The 26340-nt window shown below is 46.9% G+C and overlaps 2 protein-coding genes across 11 annotated transcripts in view; both read left to right on the plus strand.

The window, feature by feature from the left end:
- Positions 1-11392, plus strand: part of FASTKD5 (FAST kinase domains 5) — a 28878-nt gene extending 17486 nt beyond the window's left edge. For all 5 annotated transcript variants that reach the window (XM_079784050.1, XM_079784047.1, XM_079784048.1 and 2 more), the window contains one exon: positions 11298-11392. The gene's annotated coding sequence lies outside the window, so the exon portion shown is untranslated. The remainder of the gene's footprint in view (positions 1-11297) is intronic.
- Positions 1-19901, plus strand: part of UBOX5 (U-box domain containing 5) — a 37413-nt gene extending 17512 nt beyond the window's left edge. For 4 of the 6 annotated variants that reach the window (XM_079784052.1, XM_079784053.1, XM_079784054.1 and 1 more), the window contains 4 exons: positions 11298-11392; positions 12856-14053; positions 16415-16576; positions 19086-19901. In XM_079784052.1, the coding sequence (XP_079640178.1) occupies positions 11339-11392; positions 12856-14053; positions 16415-16576; positions 19086-19294 (1623 nt within the window). In that variant the 5' untranslated portion in view covers positions 11298-11338 and the 3' untranslated portion in view covers positions 19295-19901. Of the gene's footprint in view, positions 1-2830; positions 2905-11297; positions 11393-12855; positions 14054-16414; positions 16577-19085 lie in introns of all 6 variants that reach the window. The other 2 variants (XM_079784055.1, XM_079784057.1) reach the window with 2 other exon arrangements.
- The last annotated feature ends 6439 nt before the right edge of the window (positions 19902-26340 follow it).

Genomic DNA, 26340 nt, shown 5'->3' on the forward strand with positions numbered 1-26340 from the left:
GAGGGACCGAGAGCCAGAAACATCGATGAGAGAGGAACATCGACCAGCCGCCTCCTGCAAACCCCCCTCCGAGGATGTGCCTGCAACCAAGGCACACGCCCCCGACCTGAATCGAACCTGGGACCCTTCAGTCTGCAGGCCGACGCTCTATTCACTGAGCCAAACCGTCCAGGGCTCTTTTTTTTTTATTTTTATTCTCACCCAACGATATGTTTTTATTGATTTTAGAGAGAGAAGAAGGAAGAGAGAAAGAGAGAACAAAAAACACTACAGCAATCAGTTGCCTCCCATACATGCCCCAATCAGGGATCTAGCCCTCAACCTGGGTAGTACCCTGGGTGGGAATCAAACTCGAAACCTTTTGTTGTACAGGATGATGCTCCATCCAACAGAGCCATCCAGTCAGGGCAGCATCTTTCAATATTAACAATATTAAGTCACCAGTCCATAGACACAGAATGTCTTTCCATTCATTTAGGTCGTCTTTTTTTTTTTTCCAGAGAGGAAGGGAGAGGGAGAGATAGAAACATCAATGATGAGAAAGAACCATTGATTGGCTGCCTCCTGCAGGTCCCTCATGTCCCTCACTGGGAATTGAGTCCACAACCTGGGCATGTGCCCCGACCAGAATCAAACTGTGACCTGGTTCATAGCTCAATGCTCAACCACTGAGCCATGCTGGCCAGACATGGTCGTGTTTAATTTCTTCCATCAACATTTTAAAGTTTTCAATGTACAAGTCTTACACCTCCTCAGTTAAATTTATTCCTAAGTATTTTATTTTTTTGATGCTATTGTAAATTGGATTGTCTTAATATCCTTTACAAATTTCTCCTTGTTAACGTATAGAAATACAACTTGATTTACCCTGCACTTTTGCATAATTCTTTTATTAACACTAATAGTTTTTTGTATGTGTGTTTTCTATATATAGGATCATATCATTTATGGATAGAGATGGTTTTACTTCTTCTGTTCCACTTTGGTACCCATTTACTTATTTATTTGCCTAGAACTTATAGTATAGAATTGAAAGAAGTGATGAAAATGGGCATCTTTGTCTTGTTCCTGATCTTAGAGGGAATGCTTTCAATTTTTCACCATTAAGTTTTTAGCTGTGGGTTTTTTACAAAAAAACAAAACAAAACAAAAAGCCGTTTTTATTGATTTTAGAGAGAGAGAGGAATAGAAAAATAGAAACATCAATTGGCTGCTTCCTATATGTCCCTATTGGGGATTGACCCTGCAATCTGGGGGTGTACCCTGACGGAATTGAACTGGTGACCTCTCGGTTCATGGGTTGACGCTCAACCCCTGAGCCACACCAGCTGAACTAGCTATGGGTTTTCATAAATGCCCTTTATTGTGTTGAGGAAGTTCCTTTCTATTCCTAGTTTACTGGATAATTAATAGATATAAGTGGGCACTTAAAATTTATATTTGCTAAGTTGGCAACCCTAAAAATGACACAGAATCATGGCAGGGGTTTTTGTTTGTTTGTTTGTTTTTTAATATATTTTTATTGTTTTCAGAGAGATAAAAACATGAATGATGAGAATCATCTATCAGCTGCCTCTTGCACGCCCCACACTGGGGATCGAGCCCACAACCACGGCATATGCTCTGCCCCGGAATCGAACCACAACCTTCTGGTTAATAGGTTAATGCTGGACCACTGAACCACACCAGCTGGACAAGGCAGGGTTTTTTTTTTGTTTTTGTTTTTTTAAATATATTTTATTGATTTTTTACAGAGAGGAAGGGAGAGGGATAGAAAGTTAGAAACATCGATGAGAGAGAAACATCAATCGGCTGCCTCCTGCACATTCCCTACTGGGTACGTGCCCGCAACCAAGGTACATGCCCTTGACTGGAATTGAACCTGGGACCCTTGAGTCCGCAGGCTGATGCTCTATCCACTGAGCCAAACCGGCTAGGGCAAGCCAGGGTTTTTTGATGGGCTGTTGAGGGCAGAAACTTGGATGTTGTTTCCATGTTGAGGAAAGGGTGTAGTAGTCAGAATAAGTTGAGGATTCCGTAGAGAGGCAAGAACAGATGGAATAAGGCCTGAGTAGAGGGATGGAGTTAAGTCTCATCTAGTTTCCCACAGAATTTTGCTGACACTACTATTAAGGCGTTGAGTAAATGGTATTAGAACTCTGTCCATGTCCTTAAAGAGTCTGTGGGTCTCTTTAAAGTAAAAACTATACCCAATTATGCCTTGCTTTGAACCTATGAATTTTTAAAAACTGTCTTGTGCTTAGCATAGTACCTTGCACATATTAAACCTTTGAAGGGTAAATTGGCTCCAAGTGAGTAAGATTGCAGGCTTCTTTTGGGCCCATACCTATGTTCTGGTCTCCTTGTGTACCTCTTACTGGTGGGTGTCTGTGTGGGATAGGCTGGGACAGCTGTCTTTCATTTTAACAAGCTCTAAGAAGAATTCACATAAGTCAGTTTTTTTTTTCATGGATGGACAAGTAACTCAATTTTGAAATTATAAGAAGCATTGTACTTCTTTAAAAGCTGAAGTGCCCAATTTATAAAATTGCTCAGTGCATTGGTATTCCACCCACTCTTTGAGGTTAAATGCTTTTCTCTTATTTGACAGGTAATCTTTTCTCTCCCCCCCCCCCCCCACCTCCCTCTGTAACCTGTTTGAGCCTAGACTTTAAACTGCCAGAATTACTTTCCATTACATTTTCGGGAGACTACTCAGCTATGGCAACTTCTTTGTAGGCCAAAGGAAGATGGGTGCTGAGGTGTTCAATAAGTGTCATGGTCACCTTATTCTCTTCAAAATTATCCCTCCACACTTCCCCACCCCTAGGTTCTGAGTCCTCAACAACAAAAAGGATTGCGTAGCTGCTTCAAGCTCCAAAGAAGCAGACAGAAACCTTCCAGGTAGGATGACCAGCTTGTCCCAGTTTACCCTCCTGGTTTTAGTGCTGAGAGTTCCACATTCTGGAAAGACCTCAGTCCTGGGTAGACCACATGGTTGATCAGCCTACCTTTGGGTCTCTTCTCAGTCCTTCCCTTTCACTTTCCCTTACTCAGCCTGAGAGACAGAGGAGAAAGGTCTATCTCCATCTGGACATCCAATCCTATAGGGGCTGTCAGTTACAAGAAATACTGTGGGCATGCATATAGAGTCATATTCCTCTCTGATTCCATCCTGAGACCTCAGGAACCCATGCAATTATTTAACTACTTACATCAACTTAAACATGAAAGAAAGAAGAACGTTTATCTGACTAATATATTGTATATTTTAAGTTTCTGCATGTTCACTATTACCTCCCAAACTCTTCAATGTGTACATATTCTTAATACAGATTTCTAACAAATGTGTGATCATAATTCTTCTATTTTGTGATATATATCTATATATCGATATATATCTATATATCTATATATATCTATATCTCTCTCTCTATATATATACATATATATGTGTGTGTGTGTGTATCCTATCTAATAAAGAGGGAATATGCAAATTGACCATCACACTGCCACAAAGATGGTGGGGCGCCCAGTCCCCTCAGCCCCACCGGAGTCCCCCAGTCCTTTCAGCCCAGCCAGGGGGGCAGCAGGCACACGGTGCGGCTGGACCCGCCCTCAGCTGCCCAGGGCCAGCCTGAGGTGCAGGCAAGCCTTGGATGGTGGCTGCCCAGCTGACCAGGGCTGCCCAAGGCTCAGGTAACCAGGGCCGGCCGAGGCTTGCACTGCCGGCAGTGGCAGCAGCAGAGGTGTGATGAGGGCGTCGCCTTCCCCTGATCGCCAGGTCGCCTCCTGCCCCTGAGGGCTCCCGGACTGTGAGAGGGGGTAGGCCAGGCTGAGGGACCCCCCCCCCCCCTCCAGTGCATGAATTTTCATGCACTGGGCCTCTAGTATATATATATATATATATGGTGTTTTTCTACATAGTCATTTATCATTTAAGTACACCAAAAATAAATGTGTCACTCAAGTTTATTTCTTATAATGTGGGCAGTGGAATTAACTGGAGTCTTCACTTGAGGGGCTTAGAACTTAAACACTTCTGTGGTAATAGAGTATTTGGACATATGAAGTAAAAGGCTTCTTAAAGGGCAGTACAAGACGTCCTTGTGAGGGAACTGTTCTGTGTCTTGATTATGGTAGTGATTACACAAATATGAATGCACAAGTCACCAGGGAGGCCAGACAAGGAGGCACAAAGTGCTACTTAGGCTGGCAATAAAAAGAATTTCACGTGGATGGACTGAATAGTCTTCGTAAATATTCTCTAAAATTGGATTTAGTAAGTGCTGTGTAGAACAAGTAGGTTGTTTCTGTCAGATATAGGTTCAAATGTTTTAATAGTTGACTAATGGAATTAACCTCTGATGAGGTAAGATACTAGAAAGCTAGCTTACGTAAAGATTTTCTTTAAAACACAATTTAAGGTTTGATCCAGCACATGTTGGAAAGGGCAGTCACAGTTTCCAAATTCCTACATAGTAGAGCTTAGCCACATTAATTTTTTTTCCAATTTTTTTTCTATTAAGGTATTATATGTGTACATATCTTACCATTGCCCCCCCCCACCCCACTCCCATACATGCCCTCACCCCCCAGAGTTTTGTATCCATTGGTTATGCTTATGCATGCATACAAGTCCTTTGGTTGATCTCTTATCTTCCCCACCTCTCCCTAACCTTCCTGCTGTAATTTGACAGACTGTTTGATGCTTTACTGCCTCTGTATCTATCTTTTTGTTCAACAGTTTATAATGTTCTTTATTATCCATAAATGAGTGAGATCATGTGGTATTTTTCTTTCATTGACTGGCTAATTTACTCAGCATAATGTTCTCCAATTCCATCCAGGTTGCTGCAAATGGTAAGAATTCCTTCTTTTTATGACAGCATAGTATTCCATTGTGTAGATGTACCATAGTTTTCTGATCCAGTCATCTGCTGATGGGCACCTAGGCTGTTTCCAGATCTTAGCTATTGTAAATTGTGCTGCTATGAACATAGGGGTGCATATATCCATTCCCAGTTTCTTAGGATATATTCCTAGGAGTGGGATGACTGGGTCAAATGGGAGTTCCATTTTCAGTTTTTTAAGGAAACTCCATACTGTTCTCCACAGTGGCTACACCAGTCTGCATTCCCACCAGCAGTGCACGAGGGTTCCTTTTTCTCCGCATCCTCGCCAACACTTGTCGTTTGTTGATTTGTTGATGATAGCCATTCTGACAGGTGTGAGATGGTACCGCATTGTTGTTTTGATTTGCATCTCTCGGATAATTAGTGATGTTGAGCATGTTTTCATGTGTCTCTTTAGCCACATTAATATTAAGTTTGGAAGAATTGATTTGTAAAAAATGAATGATACTGCCTTGGCCGGTTGCTCAGTGGTTGGAGTGTCAACCCATGGACTGAAGGGTCATGGGTTGGATTCCCAGTCAAGGGCACCGTCAAGGGCATGTACCTGGGCTGCAGGGGCACATGTGGGAGGCAACCAATCAATGTGTCTCTCTCACATTGATGTTTCTCTCTCTCTCTCTCTCTCTCTCATTTCCCCCATCTCCCTCTCCCTTCTACTCTCTCTAAAAAATCAATGGAAAAAGTATCCTAACTCATTGAGTGAGGATTAAAAAAAAAAAAAAAAAAAAGAATTATACCAAACCTTGACCTAAGTAACAGCAAAAAAAAGTAAGATATCCATATAACTTCCTGGCAAATCCTTCAAGGTAAATGGTGACCAAGTAGATAGTAACCAGGGTGGTTTGGGAAGGTTTGAATATGAGTCTCAGTTTTACTTTTCTTTGAGCCTCAAGTTTCTTCATCTGCAAAATAAGGGTATTAGTACTTACTTTAGGGCTAACCAGTTGGTAACATTTAAATCTAATAGAGTCCCTGGTAGCCTCCTCTAAGCCATTTTGTGTATGTGGTATGTTTTTATTACTGGAGGGTTCTTGTCTGATGACTTACTAGAAGACAAGGTTTGCTGAGACACTGTGTAGATAAGACCTTACTGCATTAAGTGGTGGGGCAATCAGATTCTTTCCTTTCAGGTGTCTGAGGTGGAATTTTTAAAAGTTATGCGATAACATTTGAAAGCCCTTTGTTCAGCCTTACCCCTCTCATCCTGATCATCTCTCAAGTCCAACCACAGAAGCAGGTGTGTGTGTCAGGGGTTAAAGGCAAAGGGCAGTTGTCCTGAGGGTCTCATGCTACCATTTACTACTGAGTTGGGTACTCAGATAAGTTTTAAAGATTTTTTCATTTGACTTTATACTCACAGGAAAGCTCTTTGTCATGGCTCCAAAAAGACCCTGCCCAACTTGCTCTGGTCTTAGCATTTAAGTTCTCAGAGAAATAGATTTCATGACAAGAAGAATAATTTAAAGTTAAAAGACCACAGTGTGCCTGACCCGTGTGGCTTCGTTGGTTGGGCGTCATCCCATGCACCGTAAGGTTGCTGGTTCGATTCCTGGTCAGGCACATGCCCAGGTTGGGGGCTTCATCTCCTGTAGGGGGCATTCAGGAGATAGCTGATCTATGTTCTGCTTTCACATCAATGTTTCTTTCTCCCTCTTTCTCAAAAGATTAATTTTTAAAGATATTTTTTTAAATCTTAAAAAAATAAAGACCACAGTGTGAAATGTCCAAGAAAATAACAAGAAGATAGGAAGAATATAAATGTTGGTGAAATGGGTGCCTCCCACTAGGAAATCAAATCAATACTTCAAGTAATTGGCATTGCTACCTCGGCCAGAGTCCCCCCCGGCTCCTGAAAAGAAAAAAAAGGCCTAAGATGTGGACTGTGGGGTAGAGATTATTGTAGACTAGTGGTCCTTTATCTTACTAATATTAGCCACCTCTCAGCATTTTTATATTACAGCAAAGTCTATCTCTTTTCTCTTCTTTTTTTAATTTAATAAATCTTTATTCAGATTATTACAATTGTTCCTCTTTTCCCCCCCCATAGCTCCCCTCCATCCGGTTCCCACCCCACCCTCTGCCCTTACCTCCCCACCACTGTCCTCATCCATAGGTGTACGATTTTTGTCCAGTCTCTTCCCGCACCTCCACACCCCTTTCCCCCTGAGAATTATCAGTCCACTCCCTTTCTATGCCCCTGATTCTATTATATTCACCAGTTTATTCTGTTCATCAGATTTTTAATTCACTTGATTTTTATATTCACTTGTTGATAGATATGTATTTGTTGTTCATAATTTTTATCTTTACCTTTTTCTTCTTCTTCCTCTTCTTAAAGAATGCCTTTCAGCATTTCATATAATACTGGTTTGGTGGTGGTGAACTCCTTTAGCTTTTTCTTATCTGTGAAGCTCTTTATCTGCCCTTCAATTCTGAATGATAGCTTTGCTGGGTAGAGTAATCTTGGTTGTAGGTTCTTGCTATTCATCACTTTGAATATTTCTTGCCACTCCCTTCTGGCCTGCATAGTTTCTGTTGAGAAATCAGCTGACAATCGTATGGGTGCTCCCTTGTAGGTAACTAACTGTTTTTCTCTTGCTGCTTTTAATATTCTCTCTTTGTCTTTTGCTCTTGGCATTTTAATTATGATGTGTCTTGGTGTGGTCCTCTTTGTATTCCTTTTGTTTGGGGTTCTGTGTACTTCCTGGACTTGTAAGTCTATTTCTTTCACCAGGTGGGGGAAGTTTTCAGTCATTATTTCTTCAAATAGGTTTTCAGTATCTTGCTCTCTCTCTCTTCTTCTGGCACCCCCATAATTCTGATGTTGGTATGCTTGAAGTTGTCCCAGAGGCTCCTTACACTATCTTCATATTTTTGGATTCTTTTTTTCTTTTTGATTTTCCGGTTGTGTGTTTTTTGCTTCTTTGTATTTCAAATCTTTGACTTGATTCTTGCGTTCCTCTAGTCTGCTGTTGGGTCTCTGTATAATACTTTTTATTTCAGTCAGTGTATGTTTAATTTCTAGTTGGTCCTTTTCCATATCCTCGAGGGTCTCTTTCATATCCTCGAGGGTCTCGCTAAATTTATCGGCCTTTTCTAGGAAATTCTTGAAAAACCTTATAACCGTGGTTTTGAACTCTATATCCAGTTGTTTGTTTTCCTCCATTTCTTTTGTTTGTGATCTGTTTCTTTGTCTCTGCATTTTTGCTGCTTCCCTGAGTTGGTAGGGTAGCTTTGTGTGCTAGGTGTCCTATATGGCCCAGTGGCTCAGCCTCCCCAGTTACCTGAGGTGGACACTCTTGCTGTACCCCTTTGTGGACTGTGTGTACAGCCTTGTTGTAGTTAAGTCTTGATTGTTGTTATCATTGGGAGGAATTGACCTCCAGGCCAATTGGCTGTGAGGATAGCTGTGTCTACGCCAGGAGAACTTCTGTGCTGGAGACAGCCTTATGAGACAAGACTTGCAAAATTGCAAAAGCCTCTGTGCTCAGCTTGGATGGGGCGGAGTCTCAGGGCTGAGCAGACAGTCTTGGCTTCCCATCAGCCCTGCCCTATAATTTCCCTGGATCTCAGTGTCCCTCGGTAATCACTGCAAGCACCTCTAAGAGTAAGCCGCCCTTGAGTTTCGCCCGCTGTAAAACAGTCCAGTTTCTCCCCCAATGAATCTGGTTTTCCAGATTCTCGCCCGGAACTGGAGTTCAGCGCAGTGGGGGAGCTTCCGTTTCCCACTGGCTAGAGAAAGCCAGCGGCATTCAGCAGTCAGTCCTCTCTTCGCGCTCGAGCCTCCAGAGCTCTGCCTTTCGCGGCTCCCCTGAGTTTCCGCCTGACATTCCAGATTCCCCCTGTATAAGCCTGGGTCCCCAGGGTCTTGCCCGGAACTGGGGTTCAGCGCAGTCGGGAGCTTTTGTCTCCTACCCGCTAGAGAAAGCCAGCCAGGCACTCAGCTGCCCGCGCGCGTGTCTCCGTACCTCAGCCTTTTGCAGCTCGTCTGATTCTCCGTCCGCTTTCCTCTTTCCTTCTAGTTGTAGAATTTCCACTCAGCCAGCTTTCCTGTGGTTCTGGATGATGTTCGTTTTGTCTTTTAGTTGTAGTTTTGAAATTGTTGTGCGAGGCAGCAGTTTAGGTGTTTACCTATGCCGCCATCTTGGTTTCTCCTCCTATCTCTTTTTTCTTATCAAAGCCTTTCCCATCAAGGCAAATAAGGTAATATAGAACTCCCTGGCAGTGTATACACACACAAACAGGGTGGGGTAAAAGTATGTTTACAGTTGTGAGTATGCGAAACAGTTTATTCTTATATTATTATTACACTAGATTCCCAATGCACAAAATTTGTGCAAGAGTAGGCCTGCCTTCCCATAGCTGCCAGCACCCGGAATCCAGGCTTCCCTCTGGCCGCCTGCACCCTGGACCCAGGAGGCCCCACCCACCCACCACAGCCGGCCAGTCAGTGGCCTGGGCCTCCCTCTGCGGGACCATCATGGGACGATGGCCATGCCCCTGACCAATTGCATTGCACCCACTTTGGCTGGCCTGGCGCCAGTGGGTGTCATAGCATGGTCTCGGATGGTTAGATGGTCATTCCACTATTCTGCCAGGTTGATTTGCATATTACACTTTTATTATATAGGATTATTTTCCATGGGAGGAACTGTAAACCTACTTTTGCCCCACCCTGTATATTTATGTATACATAAACACATGCATATATATACATGCACAAATACTGTAATAGTAATGTAAAGGATACTTTTTAAGAAATTTAATAAAGTTGATAGACCTCTAGCAACACTTACAAAAAAATAATAGAAGAAACATATTATCAATATGAATGTAAAAGGAGATCCCTCTGCAGCTTAAAGGAAAATTTTTTAATTGAGATAATAAAATTTATTCTCATGTGTAAATGTTTAGGTATGACCGTACTGGAAGGCATAAAGAAGTAATCAGAAGCTTTTACCAAGAAGTAGAATCACCTAGAATGTAGACAGATGCAGACTGTCAAGTGTATTAGCATTGCTCTCAGTGATGTGGTTTTCAGAAATGGTAAACACCTCTTGGTAAAGATTTGAACAAAACATAGTCTTCTTATGACTTACATGGAAGTTCCCTTCCTAGAAAATTTAGTATATATTAAAACCATGTTAAATTTACTTTGTGTTTATAGGTAAAACTGTGTTAGGGACTAGGCTGAGATAAATATTTAAAGGTCCCATGACAGATCTTCACTGTGCAGAAACTGCCCCCCAAAATGTTACAGGACACGTCACATGCCTGGCCTCTGCAAAGGGACTTACTGATCATGACAACCAAGACCCCAGAGGGTGGCTCTGTCCCTATTGGGCTAACAGAGTATTTCATGGTCTTGTCGACCAGATGGTAAAGCATAGAATGGCTGCCTGGCCTCACTCAAGGAATTCAGATCCATTGGACAAGCTTGCCACTGGAAGGGATGTTCCTAGCGGCTTCCCTACACCTCTACAGAGAGAACCAAAAGCTATTGGACATTGGATATTTTTTCTTCCAATTTTATTGCCCTGTAATTGACATAACATTGTAAAAGTTTAAGATGTACAACATAATGATTTATATACTGCAAAATGACTTCAGTAATAAATTAGTTAACATCCATCACTTCACATCGTTTTTTATGGTGATGAGAACTTTTAAGATATACTCTCTTAGCAGTTTTTAAATATACTAGTACAGTATAGTTAATTGTAGTCACTATATTGTACAGTATACCTTTAGAACTTATTTCTCTTATGTTTAGAAGTTTGTACCTTTTGACCATCTTTACCTATTTCCCCCTGCTTGGGCATTAGTCATTAAAATGACTATTTGGATTAGCTGTCCTTAATAAGGTGCTTTCCAACCCTAAGATTTTCTATTTCTCAATAATGTTTATTTTTCTTGTTTTTGTTTTAATAAGAAAATGTAATTTCATAGAAGTGTTAAATAATAATGCTTAGCACCATTATGATTGTTTTCTGTGACCCTTTCCATTCGAAACCCTCTGAGTAAGTAGGCTTGTTCTTTCTCTGAGCTCAGCCACTTTTGGCCCTGCCTTTCCTGTGGGGAGACCCCGGCCGAGCTGACAGTCCCTTGCCTCCACTGGGTCTTTAGAAGAGCTCCAGCCCAAGACCCAGCAGGCTCTGGCATCCTGCTCAGTCTGCAGTCGAAGTCTCCTCCACATTTTTTCAGACTTTTTCCCCAGCATCACGTGTCAGATAAAAAGAGAATGAGTATAGGCCAGGAGAGGTTTGTTTATGAAAGTTTTTGTTGTTACCCTGTTTGATTCTCTTCTCTTAGGAATCAACTCCTAAAGGTTTGCAATTGAATTTTAACTTGTCTAATACCAAGTTTTATTTTTTATTTAAGGCTATTTCTGATGCTTGGAAGCTATCTTTTCAGCCACAAAGATGGTAATAAATCTTTGCCTCCCACAGTTCAGACCAAGAATTTACTGCAACAAGGTAAACAAAAGTATATACACATAAATAAATTCACTACATCTGTTTTTCTTGTGTCTCCCCCCCCCCCCCCCTACACTTCCTGCCTTGTATAGTGAACTTAAGTCAGGCTTAATGTGCTTTCACAAACCTCATTGTTTAGATTCCACCAGATGGTATTGAGATAAGATTGGGTCAGGCTGCACCTCTAGAGTTAGTTTCATTGCAAGGTGAGCTGTGACTCATTTTGTGGATTGTCATGTTCATTGTGCTTTTCCCTCTGATGGTTAATTTTAATATTACGCAAAGTCAGTTAAGGTTAGAGACACTCTTTCTCCTCTTTCTCACCCCTCTGTTCTTATAATTTCAAATGCTAGAAATAATGGTTTGTATTTTTTATTTGCATTCCTTGTGGGTTTTTTTTTTGTCTTACTGCCTTTATTCCTTGTTCCTTTTGTTAAAACATCCCTTAGCTTTTTAAAAATATATATATTTTTATTGATTTCAGAGAGGAAGGGAAAAGGGAGAGAGAGAGAGAAACATCAGTGATGAGAGAGAATCATTGATTAGCTACCTCCTGCATGCCCCCTACTGGGGATCGAGCCGCAACCCAGGCTTGTGCCCTTGACTGAAATCGAACCCGGGACCTTTCACTTGGCAGGCCAACACTCTATCCACTGAGCCAAACTGGCTAGGGCTTCCTTGTTCTTTACATGAATTAAGCTGCCTCCCCTTTTGTACAAGGAGGGTGTGTTTCCACAGCTCAGAGCAGTGAATAAGGAAGTTTGAAGGGGAGAATTGAACCCCTCCCCTAATTTGGAGTTTCTGCACTCAGCGTACTATTTTAGGCTCCCAGATTGTTAAGGTGGCTCCTTTGGACAAAGATATCTTAAAATTTCCATTGATTATAACAAGTATTAGAAATATTAAAAGATGAAGAGGTTATTTATAATCCCATCTTTTGCACATGCACCATTTTAAATTTCCCATCATATTTTGTGATCCTTGTCCCCATGCGCACATTTTTTTAAACCAAGTTCCATCATTTATAGATTTACAAGAAGCTTGTTTGTTATGCCTTCCTAGGGATCTTGTTGTAATGTGTAGTCCAAATACAAAATTGAGATCTTTAATGAACATATTTTTTATCCCCTAAATATGCATGTTTTTATTTTTTGAAATAAAAAACTACCAATTTTTATGCCCTGTTTCCACAGAGATGTGATTTTCAAGGGATTTTGGCTGGGTTGGGTAAAGCTTTCTTGCTCCTATTTTTTAAGAATAGACAGTACTTGGGGTATACTGTTGCCCTCATATTGGGTGCCTACAAAAAAACCCAGGAGAATTTGAAGTAATAGAGGAAATTTTAAAATGAGGAACTTCAGATTTTCTTTAAGAAATTTTCTTAAAAGTTGCAAATTCTTGAAAACTAGTTGTCTTCATTTGGATCTCATCAATTTGTCTCATATTTGTCATTAAATCTATAGATATCAGCTGATGGCTATGAAGTAGAAAATCTCATCTCTGAAGACCTCACAAAGAGAAGTCGTGGTTTTAGGACGGAGTATTTTATTAAGCCACCAGTCTATGTGACTGTTTCCTTTCCCTTCAGTGTGGAAATCTGTAGGATTAACATAGACCTCACAGCTGGGGGAGGCCAAAATGTAACTGGCCTGGAAATGTACACGTCTGCCTTATCCAACAGAGCATCCTGGAATACCCCTGAGTGCCAGACACTGGGTCCAGCTGAGCCATCCATCCCGGACAAGGAGGCGTTCACTTTGGTAGGCAAAGTCTTATTGAAAAACCAAAACCAAGTGGTGTTTAGCCACCGGGGCTTCAAGGCCAGGCCACCATTTGGCCCGATGGAAGCCACACTCCCCTCCCCTGCTATTGTGGCCCAGGAGCTCTGGAATAAAGGACCTCTTTCCCTTAACCATGTGGCCCATCTCAAGATCTGTATCACCCACGTGACAGGCAGTGGTATCCCTTGCATCAAACGGTTGGAAGTGTGGGGTCAGCCCACCAAAACCTGCTCTCAGGAGGTAATAGATAATGTCCTGCTGGTTGCTTCCAAAAACCTCTCCCAGGACTTGGCTCTGCAGGTACCGGCCTTGCCCATGGAGAGTGACTGTAACCCTGGGGGTGAGTCTGGGGGCCAGCAGGCCCCCTCCAGCCTGCAGGAGCTGGCTGAGGTATTTCAGGATGTGCCTGAGGAGTTCCTGGATCCCATCACCTTGGAGATCATGCCTTGCCCCATGCTGCTGCCCTCAGGCAAGGTCATCGACCAGGCCACACTGGAGAAGTGTAATCGCAGTGAAGCCACGTGGGGCCGGGTGCCCAGTGACCCTTTCACAGGGGTAGCCTTTACTCCACACTCCCAGCCCCTGCCTCACCCCTCCCTGAAGGCCCGGATCGACCATTTCCTGCTCCAGCATTCCATCCCTGGCTGCCACCTGCTTGGGAGAGCACAGACTACAGTGGCATTGACCCCTTCTTCCATTGCTCTGCCATCTCGGAAAAGGAAGATGGAGCAGGCTGAATATGGCCCCAACAGTAGCCTTGACGTAAATGCTTCCTGTTTTTCTACCACAAGCCTGGTCTCACCCACTACCTCAGAGCACACTGCTAAGAAAATGAAAGCTGCCAATGAGCTCGGTCTGACACACATGGACTGCTCAACAGGTAATCCACCACCCTATGTCCATGCCCGTTTGTCATCTTTACTCCTCCCAGGTGACACTTGGCACTATTGTCCTTTGTTTTTGCCTTGCCAGCCTAAATTACCCCAAATCTTACTGGCTTAAAGCACCACACACTCATTACCTCACAGCCCCTCTAGTCAGGAATCAAGGTGTTGCTTGGCTGGATTGTCTGCTTCAGGCTCTTCCAAGGCTACTGTCAAAGTGCTGGTGGGGCTGCAGTCATCACAAGGCTTGACTGGGAAGGATTCCCTTCCAAGCTCACTCATATGGTTTAGGTTGCAGTTCCGTGCTGAACTGTGGCACTGGAGGCTTCACTTCCTTGTTGACTGGTGATCGGAGACTCCGCTCAGTTTCTTGCCATGTGGGCCTCTCAAGGGCAGCACACAACATGGTAGCTGTGTACACAAGTGTGTGCAAACAAGGTGGAAGTTGGTTTTGAATAACCATGGAAATGACATCCCATCACTTTTGCTGTATTTTGTGAAAAACAAGTCACTAAAGTCTAGCCCACTCTAAGGGGAGAGGTATCCCAGGGCACGAGGTGGAGTTCACTGGGACTCATTTCAGATCTTCTTCCACACCATCTATTCCTGTTTTAGTCACTGTGTTTATCTAAGACTCATGGTTGAATTTTGTCTAATGCCTTTTCAGTATCAATGGAGATTAATTATAATTTTTCATCCTTAGGTTTTTAATGTGAGAAAGCACATTAATAGACTTCTAAATATTGAACCATTGTTACATTCCTGGAGTAAACTCCATTTAGTCTTGCTTCTTTTAATGGGCTGCTTGATTCTGTTTGCTAGTGTTTTATTTAGGATTTTTGCATTCATTGTTGAGACTGGACTGTAATGTGTGTGGGTGTGTGTGTGCATGTGCACCATATTTGTTCAGGTTTGGTATGGATTTATTTGCTTCATAAGACAAATTAGAAGTTTCTTTTTCTAATCTCTGAAACAATTTAATATTAGCATCACAGTTTTTGTTTGTCTGTCAGTCCTCACCAGAGGATATTTTTTCCATTGATTTTTAGAGAGTAGAAGGGAGGGAGTGTGGAGGGAGAAAAAGAGAGAAACATAGAGAAACATCTATGTGAAAGAGACACATTGACCGGTTGCCTCCACACATGCCCTGACTTGGCCAGGGGTCAAACCTGCAACTCAGGTACGTGCCTTTGACCAGGAATCAAACCTGCAAGCCTTCGTGCTCAGGCTGATGCTCTACCACTGAACACCACCACCCAAGGTTCATAATTTGCTCTTTACATGTTTGGTATTATTCCCTGGGATTGTCAGTGCCTGGTGCTTTGGGAGCTAGCTCTTTGACAGTCTTTTCTTTTCTTTATGAAAATTTGTTAGTTTAGATTTTATTCTTTTAATTTTCTTTCTTACTCTAAAAATCCTGTGCAAGTAGCGCACTTAAAGGTTACACCTGTGTCTTCTCTGTTTTTGAGTGTAAATTATAGTTAACACGACCCCCAGAAACTCCTGGAAGCATCTGAAGTGTGATGGGCGAGACCAGGAGAAAGGTTTTTAGACCTGGATGTCTGTGGAGGTCTCCATTGGTGTTGGCCTTGACAGATTTGTTGCTGACACAGGACCATGCTGACCAGTGGTCCTTGAAGAGTCCAAGCTGATGTCCTGTGTCCCATAAACTATAGACAAAAATAATGCACTCCCCACTTTGGGCAGTGTTGTGAACCAGGCAGTGTCTGGGTCCTTCCTTGGGCAGCTGCCCCCCTCCTCCCATTGCCTTCATCTTGTGCCCATTGCGTGGCTTTCTGTAGACCACACAGAGAAGGCCCTCGATAGTGCAGCGGCAGAGTGAGATCTTCATTGTCCCACTCAGTAATAACTGCATTGCTTTACCCAACAGGAGAGCGTGCAGGCCAGCATCCCTGCAGAGCAGCGGGGTTTCCAGAAGGGAGGAGATGGAAAGAGCGGATTAAGGCTGCCGGGAAGGGAGAGCAGGGGTACAAGGCTGGATGTTTGCTGGCTGCAGTCATTTCCTCACCCACAGGGAGGCCTTCAGAAAGTAGGGTGCAGTTCTGCAGGGGAGCCACAAGGTGGCCCCGACCTGCCCAGCAGTTGTCCAGGAGGAGGAAAGCTAGTGCAAAGCCCAGGAATCCAGAAAGCAGTGTGGTGTGGGTGGGTAGCAACTGCCAGGGTCCCCAGTTGTGATGTATTCTGTCATCACAATCCACTAGTAGACATCGGGAGGACTTTCCTTACATTTGTGTCTGTTTAAAGTTGGAAATGCTGTTTTTGTAGTCCTCAGTGGACTTGGTGTTTTGGTCTTTTTTTTTTTTTTTGCCAAACCTCTCTCTGGATATTGTCAACAGGGCCAGTGTCCCATGAGCAGAAGCTGTCACAAAGCTTGGAAATTGCCTTGACATCCACCCTTGGCTCCATGCCCTCCTTCACGGCGCGGCTGACCAGGGGACAACTCCAGCACCTCGGCACAAGGAGGACCAGCACTTCCTGGAGGGCAGGCACTGGCCCGGGTAACATGGGTCCCGTCCACCTCCTTGGAGCCCTTGAATGGGGTGCTGAGCCATAACGCTGGGTCTCGGGCCCTTCATGCCCAGCTTCTTAGCTCCAGTACCCAGGCCTAGCGGGGAACCGGGTCTCTTTCCTTCTCCAGCGGGGAGCTGACAGGCTCTTCATAAAAAAAGCTTTCTTTAGGCAACTCTTAGTAATTCTGTGGACGTAGATACCCTGCTGTGTTTTTTTTTTTTTTTAATGTAAGATCTATTATTGATTGTTCTGTCCTGAGGACTTTTGTTTGTTTCTCCTCTTTAGTTTATTTTTCTTATCTAGTCTGTCTCCCATCTGACATCTGGGGTATTTTATGTAAGTGTGAAGTTTGGGGTTGAGTATGTCACCTTCATTCTTTCCTAGTCTTAGAAAAGAACAGTGGTAGCTTACTGAGCCAATTTTTGCCTAAAATGAACCTGGGACTACACTGGATAATGGAATTGATTAGGATATTAAGTGGAGGGCCTAACTGGAATGCTGGGGCATTTTCTCCAAGATGAAACCTGGTGAGGCTAATGATAAGGCGCACACTTCTTCCTCCTGCCCGTCCAGAACCAGGCCCTCCGCTGTTGTCTGGACCGCAGGTCATCTCTTCTGCCTTCGTCCCGAACTCCTCTCTTGATTCTTTCCATCCTGACCATTCCCCAGAACTTGTCTTGTCCAAATGACCAGCATTTCCATGACCATAAAAAAATGGTCACTGATCCTCTGCACAATATCTGATGTGGCTGACCAGTCGCTCCTTCTTTTTTTTTTTTTAATATGGAACGCTTTACGAATTTGCGTGTCATCCTTGCACAGGGACCATGCTAATCTTCTCTGTATCGTTCCAATTTTAGTATACGTGCTGCTGAAGCGAGCATGCCCTTTCTTCTCGAAACACCTTCTCTCTTGGCCTTCTAGATGTTACACTTTTTTTCTCCCCATTCTCAATGATCCATCTTCAGTTTCCATTGTTGACTCTCCTCTTCAGTACTCTGGTCCTGGACCCTCTTCTCTCTGTCCTCTTTGTCACCCAAGTGAGAGCCCACTTGGCCAGTGACTGCCCATGTTCACCTATAGCTTTGATCTTTCCTGGAACTCAGACCCCGACCTCCCTAACAGCTGCTTGGCGTCTCCACGTGGAAAACTCATGGATATCTTGAGTGAACTTCTTAACTGAGGACTGCTCCAAAGGTTCTCCCACCCACATCCCCTCCCACACCATTGAGGGCCAAGAGCAGCATCTTCTACCATTTGGTCAGGCCTATAACATGCAGGTTAGCCTTAGTTCTCCTTCGTGTCTTCACACTGACGTTCTGTTCATCATCAAATCTTGTTCATACTCCTCTGGAGTAGATCTCAGCATGGTCCTCTGCTCCACTGCCTTCCTGCTGTGCTTTCCAGGCTCCTGCAGCAGCCCCGTTACTTCCTAACAGCCACACTTCCCCTGCCATAGCCCGTCATCCTCACAGGAGCCAGAGAGACCTGTCATGGGAGCTAGATCATGCTCTTCCACTTAGAATTCTTCCATCGCATCCCATTGAACTTGGAATAAGTTGAAACTCCTGCTGCCTGTGAGGTCCTGCATGCTCCAGCCCCTGCCCTCCCTGTTCTGCCATCTCATCTGGAGCCACACTCATGCCTCACACCCCTCTGTCTTCTTTCTTTGATGGACCAGCCATTCTTTGTCCTTGCTGTCTCTTTCACTCTTTGCATGGCTGGCCTCTTTTCATTCTTATGGCTCTTCCCTAAAGAGGCCATCCTTGCCCTCTCCAGAGGGGTGTGGATTATAAGAGAAAGAACAGCCTCCTTAGGCATGGCCATGAGAGAAGGAAGAACAGGTGAGCTTGGGGCAGGGGGTGGTGAGCACCTGTCCACCGTGGCTCTCATTCAGGAGCCGCTTTGGGAAGTGTGGAAGGAGAGAGAGCCAGCAGCACAGGCAGGGGACTGATGGCTGAGGAGGGGAGCTGCCAGGCCGCAGGGCTAAAGAGAAGCAGGCCCCGGGCTCAGCTGGCATGTCTGCTGACAGATCTCAGCTCTGCCCCTCTAGTGACTTCTCTCCCCCCTCGACCTGCCCAACCCTGACACACAAGAGCATTTTCTGCTTTTTCCTTTTGTCATGCCTCACCTTGTAATTTATCAAGGTTGTCAGTGTGAGCTTGTGCCTTACTCTGGCCTCGGGAGCCTGTCCCAGGGGAAAGTGCATCTCGGGAGACTGGGCTGCAGGGCCCAGCGCTACCTGGCTGCCCTGAGAAGCCAGCTCTTTTGAGATTTGATGATCTTGTGGAGGCCTCCCAGCTTCCCCAGCTCCCTGGTTCCTCTGCTCTCAGATCAGCCAGAGGTGGCCTAGGGAGGGATGCAGCCAGACTGCTGCAGGGGTAGAGGGTGGGGCAGCTTCTCTCCCACTCCAGGCATGTGCCCTGCCTGCAGGATGGAGCCTGCACTAGGCGCAGCTTTCCCTAACCCTGTCCTATTTCCTCCCTGATTTACCAGAGCAGCCTGGGAGTGTCCTGGGTCCCGAGTGTGCCTCCTGCAAAAGAGTATTTTCTCCCTACTTCAAAAAGGAGCCCGTGTACCAGCTTCCCTGTGGCCACCACCTGTGCCGGCCCTGCCTGGGTGAGCAGCAGCGCTCCCTGCCCATGACGTGCACAGCCTGCCAGCAGCCTTTCGCCAGCCAGGACGTGTTGCGGGTCCACTTCTGAGTGACTGGCCTCAACCCGAGAAGACCTATTACTGGGAGGAGCAGAAGTGGGGGTCATAGCTCCCTGAGATCTGGCCAGGTCCCAGGACAGAGGGGCCTCTTCGTTCCCAAGGGCTCTCCCTTTATTGCCTCCCGCAGTGTAGCACAGGCCTGGGGTGAGGGGTGGGGGAGGGGGCCTCCACTCCAGCTCAAGTGGCACTAGGATAACAAAGCCATACTTTGGGCTGGGAGGGCTGGGGAGATGTTGCTGCCCTCCTGCACCTCCCTGCCACCCCCTTTCTGCCAGAGCCCAGGGCCTGCTACAGCCAGCCCCACCCTGCTGAGGGCCCCCAAGTTATTTGCACACACACATACACACACGTGTGCATGTGGGGCGGGGGCCCCCCGCATCCTGCAGGGTGGCTGTGCATGGAGCACAATGGTCTGTGGCTCAGGGTCTCAGAGAGAGCCTCTGCCTTCAGTGTCACCCAAAAGTGGAGTGAATGACTCAGCCCCCGACTGGCAGACGGCGTGGAGCCTTAATAAAGTGATTGTTGACATCTGCTGTGGGCTTCCTCCTGATGGATTGCCTGTCTGTCGTCATACTCCTGTCCCCACTCCCCCCCCCCCCCCCCGGCACCCATACAAAGTGGAGTTGTCACAGGGCACTGCCACCCAGTCAGGCTGTAATTCGGTCAGATGCGTGCTGTGAGGGCTTGCAGGTGGGTGAGCGTGGGTGGGGAGGGAGGGTTGAGCCCCTCCTTGGGGCTGGGTGCCAGCACACACTTCCCTGTCTGGCTGCCACCCTCCGAGGGGAAAGGTGCCTTTCACGAAAACGACCTGTTTGTAGGCTGCAATTTGTTTTTCCGTTCAAAATTTAGTTTTGTGGAGTCGCAGAGGGAAAATATGTATTCTTACAATTGTTTACTGTATGGAGTAGATTCTAGTCACTAGAGGAGGGTCAGTGAGAAACTACACTGCTCTTTTCCCCCTTCTGAGCATGCCTGGGAGGAGCAGCACTGAGCGGCTCCATCTGTCATCCTGGAGGTTCCGTCGCAGGCTCCTGTGGACAGGCCGGGCCTCTGCCACCCAGGGCTCTGAGCTGCCTCCCCGCCACAGCCTGCAGCCCTGCACCTGAGGGCACCTGCGGGCTGGAGGCTGGCAGTCTCTCTGGTTTTTAAGCTTTGCGCACGGGCAGGGAGAACTCCAGTCCTTACACTGAATTTTACTAAAAATTCAGCTGCTTGGACTGCAGTCCAGACCCAAGATTTAGAGATCTGGGGTTGGGGTTCAGGAATCTGCTTGTTAACGAGTTCCTGGGGGATTTGTGTGTCTCAAAGGTGGCTGCATCCTTCCCTCTGCCTCCTGGTGGCGCTTCCCTTGAGACTTCAGGGTCTGCACTGGTGGCTGATGAGGCTCCATGTGCCCTTGGCTCGAAGTGTCTGGGCCATTCCAGATTCTTGCCTTACCCTCCTTCATGCTTGTGTTCTAGGAAAAGCCCCAGCATTTGTAGCAAAATCACTGGGGGTTGGGGGCGGGGGTGGGTTTTATCTTCAGCCTGTCGCGGTCTCAGGGGAACAGCCTAGCTCCCACCAGCAGGTTGACAGCCTCAGGGAGCCCTTCTCTCTGGGGTTGCCCTGTTTGCCCCACCTGGAGCCAGGGGAAGCCACCAGCCTAACGCATGCTCCGATGAGGGCAGAGCTGCCTCCCTTCAGCGGGGCCTGGTGGGAAATTGGGCCTGGGAGCCCTGGGCCGGACAGTTCCTGTTCTCTGACCAGCTGGAGCCATACCTGCATCCTTGGAGATGTGCTCATCCACATCTCATTTTAAAGAGCCCCCAAAAGGAAGTGGTGATTGCACCACCCTTGCCAGGAACACACTAAGCACTGCTGGGCTCCATCTCTCCCCTAGAAAGTGGGAATAACCTTTCTCTCGCCAGCTCGTTCAGAGGCAGTTTATTTCTCCCTAGAGCCTGGGGCCAGGCACAAAGCGGCGGGCACAAGGACTCCACGGACTCAGAGACGCAGGGCTGCACAGCCTTGAGTGACTCCCTCGCCCCACCGCAGGTTCTGTGGGACGCTTGTCTCCTCCGCTCTCCTGTGTCATGTTCTCAGCACAAGCCTGTTTGGGGCACGCAGCCCTGGGCCCTCCGACAGCAGGAGGCTGGGCGTGGCCCCCGAGGCTTTGGGGGGGAGGGCGCTGGTGCTCATCCCCACGGTGCAGAGTGAGGCCTTGCCTGCGCCCTGGCTGTCCTCCCCGTGGGCCAGAGGCCCCAGCCCTTGAGCACTGTCCGTCCTCACGCACAGCGGCTGGGCCACGCATGCTCTCTGCTGCTGCCGCTTCTCAGCTGGAGCAGACCAGACGGGAAGGAGGGCGCTCAGAAGTAGTCCTGGAGGTAGAAGACGTAGAGGAACCAAACTGCTAAGAAGACGAGGAGCTGCTCAGTGCTCACAGGGTATTCCGCCTCCTGGCAGCCAGGCCGTCGGGCCCTGCTCCTGGGCCCCGGGGCAGAGCGGGTCCCCCCGTCCCCATGCCTGGCCTGCCTCCTCCGGTGGGTCTCCAGCTTGAGGCTGCTTAGCTGCTGGGTGCTTTTCTGTTCCCCAACCAGTCCTCTGCCACCTGGGTGGCTGTAAGTAGGTCTGTAGACAAAGAGATCTGCCCCTGGAGGAAACCGCCTGCCAGGCCACTGCTCGCCCCCCGCCTGGGGTATTGTGATGCTGGGCTGGCTGCCACTGTGACCATTGTGATGGCCGCTGGGTGGGCTGGGCTGCCTCAGGCTGACCCCCTCCTGCACAGCTGTCCCCCTCTGTCTACTCAGCTTCCTGCCCAGCCCTCTCAGCTCGCTGTAGCCTGCCTGGCCTCACACAGGCAGGATCGTTCCTTCCAGTTCTAGGAAGGGGACTGGCTAGGTTGAGAATTAGCCAAAGATGCACTCTCCCATATAGTAACCACTAGCCTCATGTGGCTATTTAAATTAGTTTAAAATAAATCAAATTAAAACTTCACTTCCTGAGTCACAGCAGCCACATTTCAAGTACTTAATAGCCACTCGTGCTAGTGGCTATCCTATTAGCAAGATATAAAACATTTCCACCATCAAAATAGTCCTGTTGGACAGTGCTGGCCGGGTAGGAACATGTGAGACTGGCTCTTGGTTTTCCTTAGCTCTATGAACCTGTCTCCTGACAGGCCGTAGCCCCAGTCCGCCTTGCTGTAATGCATCGCCTCTCGTACAAAGAGGGCATAGTCCAGAGGGGTGATAAGATCTCCAGAGGGGACAGGGATGAGGTGAAGGAGGAAGAGGCAGTTGGTAAGTTTTCATCAAGGTTTATACCAATAGCAAGATTATGCTACTCATACCATACTAACAAGAGATAACTTCACACAAGAAAAAGATAACCTCACAAACATTTTGGATCTTTTCCCTTCCAATATCTATAATAATCTATAATAATAAAAGCATAATATGCTAATTAGATGGGACTTCCTTCCGGACGTCCTTCCAGATGACCTTCCAGATGAAGCCGTGGCTGCAGCCGCAGGATCGAGGAAGCCACTGCGGCTGCGAAGGCCTACTCTTACACGATTTCGTGCATCGGGCCTCTAGTTTTATTATAAGGGGGAAAATGTCTATGTGTATACTGTGTGGTCTTGTTGCCTGCTAGTTCCCTTAACATTTCATGGGCATTTCGTTAGACACTATTCTTATTATAAAGATCATCTTGAAGAACAAGCCAAAATAACGAGGAACAGTTTGAGCTTAACCCACAAATACATAGGCCAACAAAATGACTAAAAATCCAGAAATAGGTCCGGCTGCACGTGGAAATGCAGTGTGCTCTGCCCGTGGCATTGACAATGAGCTGGGGAGAGGCGGGCCTTTCATAAGTGGTGCTGGAGCCACTGAAACCATCTGAGAACCAGAAGGAAATGGAAAATGAGGGAATTCCTGAGGGAGAGGAAACTTCCCTGACTCAAAATCCAGATACACTAAGGCCAAAGATGGATCAATTTGACTACATATGAATTTTTTAAAAAGTCTTCTACTAGTATGTTAACAGAAAAATTTAACATCATTACAAAGTAAAAATAAGTTACAAGATTGGGGGAAAATATATATATATATATTTTTTTAATCCTCACCCGAGGATATTTTTTCATTGATTTTTAGAGATATTGGAAGAGAGAGGGAAAGACTGAAATATCAATGTGAGAGAAACACATTGTTTGGTTGCCTCCTGCATGCGAACAGGGCCCGGGCTGGGGAGGAGCCTGCCACTGAGGCATGTGCCCTTGACCAGAATTGAACCCAGGACCCTTCGGTCCGCAGGCCAATACTCTATCCACTGAGCCAAACCCGCCAGGGCTGGGAAAATGTATTTGTAACTTGTTTTGCAGTGGTTAATATCCCTAACATATAGCTCCTAAAAATAAGAAAGATTCACAAAGAAGTGCACATGGTCTTTTAAACATGTCAGAAGATGCCCACCCTTGCTCATGATATGATGAAATAATAACCGTGAAATACCATTTCCTGTTCAGCAAATTGACACAAATCTCCAAGTTCGGCCACACTCCGCGGGTGAGGCTGACGGTCCTATGCTGCTGGGAATGCCTCTGCGAAGGGGAATGTGGCAAATCCAGGGAGGGTGCGTACCCATGTACCCCCTGACCCAGCCTTCCCACTTCTAGGATTCTAGCCCGAAGATTCGCTGGCAAAAACCTGAAGAGAACACTTTCGGCCCTACCAGCAAGCAGCCTAAACAGCAGGGCAGTCCCTTGGGAGCTGGGGAGCCATCACCCCCCGTGGAAGGGCCCGCTGCACCCACATGAGTCTGCGCACACTATCAAGGATGTTGGGGAGACGTAGAAGGCTACCCATGTGGGTTAAAAAACTTTGCACTCAAAAGTTTAAAAAGCTTTTATGTGTTGAGCACGCTGTCCTGGGCATTGTGCTCTGTGCGTATGTATTATTTAATCCTCACAGCTCTTGGAGGAAGGAGGAAGCTGAGGCTCAGTTCCACAAAGAGCTGGTCTGACCGACTCCAGGGAAACCAACTCTCGACTCCTCTGTAGGTAGCGGAGGCTGGCAAGGAGCTGACTCAAGTCCCCTCCCGTCCCAACAGGGGTGGCCTGGATGTTGTCACCGCAGGGTCTGTAAGGATCCCTCCATGGAGCTGGGACCTTGTGCAGGCTACAGGGGCACCGACGGCACCGAGCTGGGGGGAGCCCACCCAACCCCACCAGCTACAGGAACCTATCCACTGGGGTCCAAGCTCATCAGACGACTCAGAACCGGAGGCACGAAAAATCTAATTATGGAATAACTCGTGACTAAGCTTTTGAAAACTCAATAATATTACATCTCGAGGCACAAAAATAAAAGATGTTCCTTTAATAAACGCCCAGCCGAGTTAACTTCATGTAAATGGATAAATCTCTTGGTTGAAATGCCAATGGAAAAGTACCCGTCCTGCAGTTACTGGAAGAATTGGGTGTGGGGAGCAGGTGCCAGTGGCTCTAGCCACAGTGGTTTCGGGCAGGCTCTGGCCACGAGCGGTGGGGGCTGGATCCTGCCAGGTGTGGCTGCCACACTGCAGACAGTGACCCCCCGCCCCCCCGCCGTGTGATAGGGTGGCTGAGGGAGATTCAGTTTTCAAGAGAAATTGGGTGTTGGGAAACAGTAACCAAATGAGCCCTGTGTGGTCCTGGTGGGACGGGAAGATATGCGGGATGGACAGACTGGGGGTGGGGGCGGGGGGGGGAGTCCCAGGACGGTGTTAGGAAGCAGAGGCAAGAGAAGGGGAGAATGGGGGCTGCTGACACTCTCCACGCCGGTGGGGAGAGCTGGGTTTGAACAGAGGGAGCAGAGGATAAGGGTGGAGGAGACAGAGATACAGGCTGGTCTCCCCCTCCCACAACTCCCGATACCCTCCCCTTGGGCCCAGGGCTCAGACATCAACTGTGACGCAGCTGATGAAATGCAACCCCATGGCTCATTAATTAGGAAGCCTGTAATTAGCCTGTCTCAGAGACCAGGATCCTCCAGAGAGAGCCCCTCTCACCTGCCTTCCTCTCCCTCCCACCCCACGGATGAGATCAGGCTCGGGGGAGCTGGCCCCTGGGAATGAGGAGGGGCCCGGAGCACGAACACCAGGGGAAATGAGATGCGGGGGCACGCGCTGATGCATGAGATGGCCTTGGTAAATTGACCTTCTATAATGAGATGACGGAAATGATGGTAAGCGCCTCAAACCTTAAAATTTTCTTCATTTAAGAATCTGGGGGCAGGCGGGGGTGCAGCCTGCGCACCTGCTCGAGCCACGCGATCAGTTTTGGAGCGATTCGGAGCAAAAGAAACACAGATTCGGGAATCAACCTGCCATTTCACACGGATGTTACTCAGCAAGACTTCTTTAAATTCCCCTCTTACCCTCCATCAGCCTCCCGCATTCCTTTCCTGCAGCTCTCCCATACTTTGCAAAGCTCCTTGGAAAATTCTGTCCCAAAACTTAGTCCCCATCCTTTTCTCCTGACTTCACGCCACTGTGACTGCTGTCCATGACTGGTTGCTAATTATTTGACACTCGTTCCATCCAAAGGGGTGCTCTGTTCCTTCTCTTAGCTCTGGACAGGCGTGTGGTGGCTTAGACCCACAGCGTGTGGCTGCAGTGACCCTCCTTGACTCCGAGGCTGTCATGCAATACCACATGACTTCTGACTCATTTCCTGGAACTCGCCGGTGTCCAACATATCCCACAAGCAGTGAAAAGCCACACACAGAGGCCACGGGGAGGCAGGAGCTCAGTCCCAGCTGCGCCCAGGTGCCCGGGCACGTGAGTGAAGAGTCTCCAGGTGATTCCAGCCCCTGGCCGTTCGCTCTTTCCCGCGGAGGCCCCAGACCAGGTGGAGCCGAGAACAGCGGTCCTTGCTGTGCCCTGTTTGGACTCCTGACCTTCCGAATCCACGAGCTTAATGAAACGGTGGTTATTTTGTGACCTGCGTTTGGGAGGTGTTTGTTACACAGCAAGTAGAAACTAGAACAACCACAAAATCCTCAAGGACTCC

The sequence above is a fragment of the Cnephaeus nilssonii genome, assembly GCF_951640355.1.
Source record: "Cnephaeus nilssonii genome assembly, chromosome: 11".
NCBI lineage: Eukaryota > Metazoa > Chordata > Mammalia > Chiroptera > Vespertilionidae > Cnephaeus > Cnephaeus nilssonii.